The following is an 11,230-nucleotide window of genomic DNA, read 5'->3' as shown; positions in this document are numbered from 1 at the left end:
GCCAAAGGATTAAACCTCATCTCTTCACTAATTTCTATTAGCTGAAACCGACCAGTGGTACTCTGATTATCATACATAAACCAGGTAACAGAGAACCAGTTAAATTGATGTCAAATATTAAGTAGATCTATATTTCACAGGTTCAATCTGAATTTTCTTTCCTTGTTAAACACATTCTAGAATGGTTATAGTGTAAATGTGTGCATGTTGAGATAAATAAAATAATAATAATCAACCTTACCAAAACATATCTATATTTACTTTTTTAAATCCACCTTAAATTACTGAAAAATTTAAACTGCTGTCAATGATGATGTCAAATCATAAAACTTAAAGTTTTTGAAATAGCTCCTGCTGTAGTAGATGGTTCACTGTGGTATCGTCTGTGTGTCTGAAGTAAAAAAATAACATAGAAACAAGAACAACCTCTAATAATTATCTTTCTGATAGATTTACTATAGATTGAAGTTTTGTTATATTCATTCAAGTTTTATTCTTTTTACAGGACATATTTCTACAATTTTCTTTCAGTTTTCAAACAGTCAACTTTTAAAAACCTCCCATATTTTGTTTTCACTTTTTGAGCAATACTACAAGAGCACTTTGTTAAAAGTTTGGTAAATACTCTTTAAACAATAGCATTGATAAAGTAGGTGATGCAGAATATCATTGCAAAACTAGAAGCGTTATCAAAGAATACAACCTCATGTCATCCAATTCAATAATACACTCATCCTTCAGCAAATTTGATTTGCTAATGAAAACAAAAAAAAAGAAACACATTTATCAGCAAGTGATTAATAGTATTACCATCTTGATTGTTTATTATGGATCAAGATAATATATATTCAGCACAGGGATCAAGCAACTGTCTTATTAGCATTCACTTATCAGTTTTAAAATTCTCAGTCAGTATCACAGATACTCAATTCTTGACCTAAAATTTCACAAGACTCACCTCAAATAATAAAGATAAACAAAAGAGATAATGCAGCACCAACCATAGGTGGAATACTGATCACGTACAGGTGCATTGTTTGGCTTTTCCATCTAGATATATTGGTCGTGAGTAACTGCTTTTATTTACATGGACGAGAAGAAAAAGGGAAGGATTTAGGATTTGCAAATAACTTTGCAAACAAGAGAGGCAATCATCACATCAGCTTTAAGTTCAAAGTAGCATCCAATTTGAAGAGTACACATTCAAGGAGATGACAAGAACAGAAAAAAATTAAATAAATAAAAAAAAAAAAATTCAAAGAAAATGAGAGAGAGAGAATAAAGTGAAAGTGGTGCTTGTATTAAAAACAACATTTTTGCTATTTTAATTTGCATTAAATTAATTTTCAGAATTAGAAAACTGAAACAGTTGAGAGGGGTGATAAGAATGGATTGAAACAGAAAACAAAATAAGTTAAAAAAAAAAAATAATCAAAAGGTGTGAAACAGGAAAATGATGAGAAAAGAGAGTGAGAATTAAAGCTTACTGTAAATTATGTTTCTTAGCCCATAACGTAACTGTCTAATATAAAAAGTAAAAAAGTAATAACTAGATATTGACAAAACCTGAAGACTGTGTCACAGAAACAAGTCTCTGATAAATTTTACCTTCTCCATCTTAGTAATTCTTTACAGTAAGTAACATTATTAAAAAGAAAAACTATCAGCAATATTTTGATTTTGCAAATAATTGTTTTGGAATAAAAAAATAAATAAATATGTGACTGAAAAATTGTAATATTTAATTACAAAAATATTTTTCTAAGTTTATTTCCAGATACTAAATGTTTTAGACAAAAAATTTAAGATAACTAGTTTGTAAATATTTTTTTTCCTAAGTTTTTAAAAACAAAAAGTTATAGGCCCAAAAATAATTCTTTGAAATTTCATTAGTATACTTTCCTATTTTGACAAGATTGCTGATGATAAAGGTTGTTTTGTTGGTAACATTTATGTAGACAAATATTTTAGTGAAATATTAGCATTAAAGGGCTTTTGCTTTTCATAAAACAAAACATCTATTTTCAATGCTGCCAAGGCAAAGCATATTACACAGCAATATGTTGAGCAGAGTACATTCAACTGTAGTTTATATTGCAGTTGGAATGAGTAAAGTGACTTGGATAATTTGAAGCCTCGTGAAGTCAGTAAATATCAGGAAGATAATCCAAATAGCATTATTGAAATAATCAAATTTTTTTATAGAGTTCCTCCTATCAAACTATAGAATTAGCGAGATGTAAACAACTTTAACAATAAGGCAATAACCTTGCATTTCTAATTGATAAAAGCAATGTTCAAAATAATTAAAGTTATCCATAACAATAAAACAAATATATTAAATCTGTGGAAAAAAAAAGCCTAGTCTTCAAAAATTTAATAAAAAATTAAAACTATAAGAGAACAGCAAAGCTTTAGCTTAATAAAAACCAAGTTGAACGTTAAAACTCCATTCAAATAATAACCATTAATAAATTGTAAATAACATAAGGTGTTAAAGGCTGAAATTATAAACTAATTAATTATAAGAAATTAAAATCTTTCCTGATTGAAATAGTATTATTCCACATCTTATCAAGGACCAACTAACAAAGAATCTTGCATCCTCTAGTGAAGGTGGAGTAGGAGATCCATTTATTGATGTTTAGGATGAAGTTTGCCAGACAGACCAGAACAAAGTTAACCAATATGTTGCTAACTTTTAATTTCGAAATAGATGCTGCACTGCTTTCCCTATGGATGTGTACTTTATATTTATTATTCGTGTTGCAATTTATTTCTTATAAATAAATTATTTCAAATCTTTCTTTCAATTGGTATTTTTTTCTTTGAATGACCCAGACAGATAATACAAATGATATCAGTCATAAGACAAAGTCTACTTCAAGGAATGTGCTATAGTCATCAAAAAAGAAAATTGAAAAATATATTTATCTTAAAAATTACATAGGAAAAAATATTGTCAATATCTACTTAAAAAATTGACAGCACAGCAGTCATATTATTTTATCATTTAATCAGAGAAAAATCAATAAAAAGTTAGCACCCAAATGAAAATTTCATAAATTAATTGGAGTAACTTTCAGACCAAATCTGGTGTGGTTTTAGGTAAGGGCAGCTTTCAGAATGTATTCCATCAAACATTTACTGACAGAAATACTTGAAAACTATTGAGTTCAAATGAAAAACATTAAATACACACGAAAATAATCTTTCAATAGGAATAATAACTTGGATTTAGAACTTAAGGCTATTTGATTATTATTCTCCCAAAAATCATTAAATTAATAAATTTTAAATATATATAAAGCTTTGCTTTTCAAAATCTTAGCATTATTACTAAAAGAAAAATAATCATCCTGAAATATTTCAGAAAAGCAAGCAAAATTTGACTCTAAAATTACAGAGACAGTAAAATCTAACAAAATTGTAATCAAGTGTAACATAAAATTGCAAACTAACCAAAACAATAACAATGATGATGATGATAATATGAAGAGAATGATTAGAGTATTACCTTATTCTTAAAAATAATATTTTACAGTAGAGATAAAATTTTCTTTCCCTTCTGTTACATATCAATGAAGAAATCTTCTGGTAATATTAACTTCATTTGTAATAACTCAAACTTTAATTACTAAAGGAGTTCTAAATTTAAATAATGTAATTTACTATACAAATTGAAAATACTTCCAGATTGTATCAAGATAGATGGATTTAAAGCTAACAAACTTCTTAGGATTCAGGAGGATGATGATGTCTAACAAATTTACTATGACTAAATATCAAAAGAAGAGATGAATTATATATATATTAAAAAAAAACCCTAAACTAAATGCCAGCAGTTATGATACTAAATATGATTTATGAAGAGTAGTCTTGTGCTCAATAACTTCACACCTCCAACACTACAACCAAAAACTGCAATTTTTATAGCAATCTTTCTGGCAAAAAAGCCAAACATAGGAGAAGAAAGAGAAACAAAACACACTTAAAAATAATCAGAATTTTGATTGTGTGCAACAAACCTTATATATACATATATATATATACATATATATACATATATATATACATACATACATATCTATATACATACATATCTATATACATACATATATATACATACATATCTATATACATACATATATATATATACATACATACATACATACATACATATACATACATACATATACATACATATATATATATATATATATATATATATATATATACACTTGGCTTTGAAAGACATTGAATGAGGAAAAAGCAAATCTTATACAGGTAAAGTATGCTCAGTTTATCATTCTAAGCAAGCAACTCAAAAGAATAAAGGCACACACACACACACACACACACACACACTCTCTCTCTCACACACACACACATACACTATGTATGCATGTATATATGCACATGTATTTTAAAAAACATACATAAGCATGTATGTGTGCATGTGTATACATATATGCACATATGAGTTTTTACAAATCTATACATACACACACACATTAGTATGCATGTAAACATAGGTACATACATGTATATAAATATATGTTCAAACCCAAATGAAGTCAACATATTTTTCTTCTAAGAATCACTATGTGTTGGAAAAAAATTCTTCAAACTCAAACCTATGCACTGACAAACTACAAAGCTGAGAAGTAAAATTGAAACTGATGAGAATTAAATACATTTCTTCAAACATAATGGTTTTAGTGTCGAGGAAGAAAACAGATTTTGTTTTTTAATTAAGCAGAAAAAAATTGCATCTCTCTCTCTCTCTCACACACACACACACACACACACACACACATACTCATATTTTCACATATACAGATAGGAGAAGATGTTTCTAAAATTTAAAGCTAACCACTTATAGTTAAAAAGAAGATGTACAGGAAAGACTAAAATGGAATACAGTAAGAAGTATGAGCTAAGCTGAAATAGAGAGCTATGTCAAAGAAGAACCTAAGTTTCTTAGGTAAAACTAGTTTTATGAAAGTCTAACCAGAATTTTAATTGATTGAAGAAGGCAGCCAGATCATAAGACACCTATCAGCACCACATGCAAAATTCTAAAGATCAATAAAAGGAAAATAGACAATTTTACCTTTTCATTTTTAAGTAGTTTGAGAAATGCAAAAGAAAATACTGCACAAAGCAAACATTTTTTTCTTCTGAAAGAATTCAGAAAATTGTTAAACAGAGCTATGTGAAAATGGAATTCAGAATTTTTTTTTATAGTTCTCGCTGTAAATATCACATGGTAATCTTAGTAAATTTTATTTACAATTATTCAAGAAGAAAATGGAAAGACGTGGTGGTAGCATCACATATTACTTGGATTGTCAGTCTTTGGGTCTGTTGACTTACTAATTACTGTTTCAAAAGCCTCTGTCTGAGAAGGGTGAGTTTTGGGGTGGTGCTCTTTAGAAGATTGCAACATGTCTTTCTTTGACATTGGTTCTGAATAACTAGTTTTAGTAGGAGCTGTGGCTCCTTGTGAGACAAGATTTGTTGTTGGATACTGCCAACCCTGTAACAATGATGGCTGGCGGAGAAATGGAACCCTATTTAATACTGGCTGGCCATACTGTGCCTGGTTTTGTTCATCAGTTATTTGATAAGAGTGACTCTGATCTCTCTGTTGCTGATAGTCAGAAACCCTGTGCCCAGAAGTTGAATGATGGACTGGAGTACCAGATCCCATATGTTCTGATGGCAATTCAGAAAAATAGTCTCCTTGTGAAGATTTAGAACTTACATCACCTTTATGATGTAAAGACTGCTGTCCCTTTGAGGATGCTTCCCACTGAGAAGGGGTGGGATCCATATCAGAATGTGATTGAACAGGGGACCTGAAAGTAGAATATGGTGAGATGGACCTATAAGGTCCTTGCACATCAGGTGAAAGATTTCTAGATTGTTTTGTAAAGTTTTCCATACATTTCAAGATACTAGCTGAAAACAGCTCCTCATTCTTTGGTACATTCACAGCCATTTGAGGAATACTACTACTTCCAACTGGTAAAGGTGATACTAAAGAGCCTGGGACAGATTGCAAAGTAACTGGAATTGGGCTCAACATTGGTCCATTATTCACATGTTTAATAAAATCTTCAACATGGATTCCATGTTTACGTAGGAAAAGTTCAATCTCATTTTTATGCCTTAATTGCATTTCAGCTAATTCTGTTTTTTGCCTGAAATTATAAAAATATTCTATAATTAATCATTTATGCAAACAATTAAACAATTATTTTCTTTTACACAGTTATCTGTATTGCAACAGAAATCTGCAGTCAGTCAGTCAAGAAATATTAATGATACACGTGAAAAATAAATTTTTCAAAAGAAAGCTAGTCTAATATATAAAAAAAATATTGCATATTAAAGAATCAAGTAATGATTTTTATTTAGTTTTCAAAATTTTAAAACAAACATTTTCATCATTATTTCATTTTCCCACATCTGAAAAAAGACATTTCCTTATATCCGATCTTAGTAATTTTTTGCCCTAAATATTACCATCTTCAGACAGCTTCTTGTCTGATAAGAATTCTTCATAGCTCTTTTAGATTTGGCATTGTGAGATTTTAAAATTTCAGTTCACATTTTGCATTAATGGAATTAAACAACTTTTTCCTATGAAAGTAATTAATATCAATATATTTGAAACTGAATATTTCAGGGTTTGCAATATACATATGGAAAAAAAAAACAGTATGAAATTCAACCTACTCTTAATTTATTGAGCATATTACAGAAAACATGGGTGAAATAGTACAAATACCAGGGACTTCAAACTTTCTCAACTTAAAAAGTATTTATTTAGGACTAACCACATGTTTATTCACATTGTCAAGACAAATTCAATGGACAGAACAAGGATTAAGAAACAGAAATAAACCAATACTGAGAAACCAAAAAAAAGCAGAGTTCATAAAAATAAAGCATATTTCTCATACTCCTATGAGTTTCACAAGTTTGTTTCGTTTTGATACTTTAATAATTTTAGGAGTCATGAAATTTCTAGATTTTTCTCAATACCGGTACAATGGCAATTGAATAAGAGTAAAAATGAAGTAAAAGCTAATGATTTTTAAAAAGAGTTAGGAATAGCTCCAAGTATCCTAAATGAGGAGTTCTAACAGTGACAAATGGTTAAATATTTGTAAAGGTTAAATATTTGTAATAGTTAAAAATCAAACAAAAAATACTACTAGGACTTGTTTTAGATCTCAGATGGATGAAAAGTAAAAACCAACCCTAGGGAATTCAATGTAAAGAGATGAAACTAAATACCTCAAATATTTCAGCCAATCCACTTAAATAATAATGACAATATAAAGATTTTAATAGATATATATTTTTAAAAAACCTTTTCATTATGATTTCCAGTTATGGTGGAATAATATTTTCTGACTTTTACCAGGAAGGAGTATATGTTCCACAAGTATTTTGAAAATGTAAGCTTACACCAGAAAAAGAAACATGCATTTAGCCCTAAGTATTATGAAGAAAATACATATAAACTAATGAGGGATATGAAATTCAAAAAATTTATTCAAGAATAATTTCATCAAACCTGATATTTGTTTTATGCTTTTAATATACTGGTTAATAAAGCAAACAAAACAAACTTGTGAAACTCGTGTAAAGCTAATATGAAGTTACAACTATGAACTTTAAAAGGCAATCTTTTAAAAATATATACAGAGGGAACTGAAATTTTAATTTATTTTCATTTTTAAAACTTTATTTGCAAATTTCACTTGAATAATAATAAAGACAATTAAAAATATTACAACCTCTATGTTATGACCTTTGAAAGTTATAAATTATGATTAAAATAAAACATATTGCAAAGTTCACTATCACATACCTTATCATTAATTCTCGATATTCTTCATCATTTTCAAATGGTAAAGGCCACCTCTGATCTTCTGAATGGTAAACATCCTGCAAATATTTTTTACAATTGCTATCAATGAAATCAAATCAGTCTAAAGATATTGTTGACAATAAAAAAAAAAATTACCTGCAGATATGATTTAAATATTTTAACAAGCACCACAGTCTTAGAATAGTCAGACTGTATCCTTGCATCAGAAAACAAGGGACACTCACACTAGAATTGAATAACAGACATAAAAAGATATGAGTGGATGTATACAGTTCTATGTGCATACACACACTAAGTCATGACTGTGGTTAAGAAGTTCTCTCAGCAACTACATGGTTTTGGGTTCAGTCCCATTGTGTGGCATCTTAGTCAAGTGTCCAATAACTTGTAAGTGGATCTGGATGATGGAAACTACAGTGCATAAGTACATACAGATACACACATGCACATAATTAGATTAATATGTGCAAATGTTAATATGTGCATGAATGTTGATATTCCACAATTTCATTAATCTGTGGAGTTAAGAAATTTTCTTATCAGGTTTTGGGTTCAGTCTCACTGTTTGGTACCTTGAGTATAGATATAGTCTTCTACTTTAACCCAAGGATCAATCAAAGCTTCGAGTGTATTTGGAAGACAGAAACCTGTGTGTGTGTGTGTGTGTGTGTGTGTGTGTGTGTGTGTGTGTGTGTGTGTGTGTGTGTGTGCATGCATTTACATATGTATATGTAAGTGTACATTTATTTAGATTCACACTTCCTAAATACATCAGCTACAAGCAGTGATGTTGCCGTTATTTCCCATCAACAGGTCATCTGCTAGCTTCGCACCATTGAAGATGTGTACTAAGATACCCCTTACTTGAAAAACTAAAGATTAGCGACAAAAAGTGCATATGGCTGTAGAAGAATACCTCAGTAATATATTCCACTAAAGCAAGCTAGCATGTACAACTGATATCATCATCATCATCATCAATGCCCGCTTTCCATGCTAGCATGGGTTGGACGATTTTACTGAGGACTGGTGAACCAGATGGCTACACCAGGCTCCAATCTGATTTGGTAGAGTTTCTACAGCTGGATGCCCTTCCTAACGCCAATCACTCCGAGAGTGTAGTGGGTGCTTTTACATGCCACCGACACGAAGGCCAGTCAGGCAGTACTGGCAATGGCCACGCTCAAAATGGTGTATTTTATATGCCACCTGCACAGGAGCCAGTCCAGCGGCACTGGCAACGATCTCGCTTGAATGTCTTTGTGAAAATGGAAAAGAATGCCTCCTGACAGTGCAATCAGTCACTATGCACTTTCAAAGATCTATAGGATGAAAATCCTTTCTATGAAAAGCAGGCACAAATAAGTGATGGGAGAGCCTCCAATATGTCTCAACAGGTTTTGTTTGACAAATGTAAGCAGAAGAAAGTGGACATTGAAGATTACAATGATGACAATAAACTGACATATATTCACACACATCCACACATTTTGCAAGTGTTGGTAATAGCTGTAATGAAATAAGGGTAAAGTAGGAGTATGTGTACATGTTTATATTTTCTGGCCACAGAAAATCTGTCTCAATGAATTCTGTTTGACTCATATGCTACTATGTGAATTGTTATCACCAATTCTTTCTCCTGATGAAGGAAGCCAGTCTCATGGTAATATTTATATGTGACCATTTACTGACTGCATATCCATGATTTTTGCACATTTCATCAACTAATTATGAACATTATGATTATTACATAATTCTGAGCTTCAACAAACAGCTGTTGAGTTAAAATCTACACATTCTCTCAATAGTATTCTGTATTTTTATGCTCTATGTAAATTTATTTGTCCATATACGTATAGATACCGATGTGCTTGCACATGTGGGTTATCTTCTGAATATATTTAGTTACTTGTATCTATATGTGCATATACATATTCACATATATAAAGCGAAATCGTGTTTATGTGCATCACTATTTCCATATCATCTCACCTGCATTTCTCTTACAACCACTCTTTACTTCATGAACCTACACTTTGATAAAGATTTCAGAGTTTAAGCTCAAATTATTTAACCACTACTATGTGTTTTCTATATAGAGCATCTCTAGTTCTTACTTTTTGATTATATATATATAATTTAAAATTTTTGATATGTAACCAAGGAGATCGATGCATAAGGAGTCTACTTTAGACCTTTGGGGAGAAATCTCTTGCTATTTTGGTAGCGATTACATGTTTATCTCATCAACACATTGTGGAGATATCATCATATGAACAAAAATATATATCATCATCATCATCATCATCATCGTTTAACGTCCGCTTTCCATGCCAGCATGGGTTGGACGATTTGACTGAGGACTGGTGCAATCGGATGGCTACACCAGGCTCCAATCTAATTTGGCAGAGTTTTTACAGCTGGATGCCCTTCCTAACGCCAACCATATATATATATATATATATATATATATATATATATATATATATAGAGAGAGAGAGAGAGAGAGAGAGAGAGAGAGAGAGATAGATACACACGTATATACCAGTATTTTGTATCTTTTAGTTGCTTCAATCATTAAACTGTGGCCATGCTAGGGCACCACCTTGAAACCTTGAATTTTCAGTTGAATAAATTGACCACAGTACTTATTTAAAGCTTGGTACTTATTCTATCAGTCACTTATCTTGAACAGCTAAGTTACGGGGATGTAAACACATCAACATTAGTTATCAAACAGTGACGAGGGACAACTACAGAAACAAAGACAAAAGCATATAAGTTGGGCCGCACGGAGGCAAGGTGGCTGAGTTCCTTTCAACTGTTCGGTCTCAGGAAGCAAAGTGGGTGAGTTCCTTTCAAGTGTTGGGCCTCACGGAGGCAATGAACAAGACCTTTGGCATTATGTCAAGCTTGAGAAGAAGACCCATCAAGCCAAGCAACATCACAGTCATGACAGATACTAGTGCCACACAAATTGGCACTTGTGCCAAGGCAAATGGCACCCATGCCGGTGGCATGTGAAAGCACCCATTACACTCTTGTACGGCATCCAGCCATAGAATATCATACCAAACCAGACTGGAGTCTACTGCAGCCTTCCAGCATGCCAGCCCAGTTAAACTGTCCAATCCATGCCAGAGGGGACAATGGACGTAAAATGATGATGATATATATATATATATATATATATATATGTGTGTGTGTGTATTGTTTGTATATATATATATAATATATATATAATATATATATATATATATATATATATATATATGTGTGTGTGTATTGTTTGTATATATATATATATATATATATATA

The 11,230-nt window shown here is 30.9% G+C and overlaps 1 protein-coding gene across 1 annotated transcript in view; it reads right to left on the bottom strand.

The window, feature by feature from the left end:
• Positions 1-468: 468 nt before the first annotated feature.
• LOC106880299 (serine/threonine-protein kinase WNK1) overlaps positions 469-11,230 on the bottom strand; it is a 78,758-nt gene continuing 67,996 nt past the window's right edge. The window contains exons 16-17 of the mRNA XM_052967677.1: positions 7,892-7,968; positions 469-6,209 (exon numbers count right to left, since the gene is read on the bottom strand). Of these exons, the coding sequence (XP_052823637.1) occupies positions 5,336-6,209; positions 7,892-7,968 (951 nt within the window). The 3' untranslated portion in view covers positions 469-5,335. The remainder of the gene's footprint in view (positions 6,210-7,891; positions 7,969-11,230) is intronic.

Source organism: Octopus bimaculoides, chromosome 4, assembly GCF_001194135.2.
Source record: "Octopus bimaculoides isolate UCB-OBI-ISO-001 chromosome 4, ASM119413v2, whole genome shotgun sequence".
NCBI lineage: Eukaryota > Metazoa > Mollusca > Cephalopoda > Octopoda > Octopodidae > Octopus > Octopus bimaculoides.
Note: the sequence above shows the minus strand (reverse complement) of the source record. Positions and strands in the feature narration are given on the sequence as shown.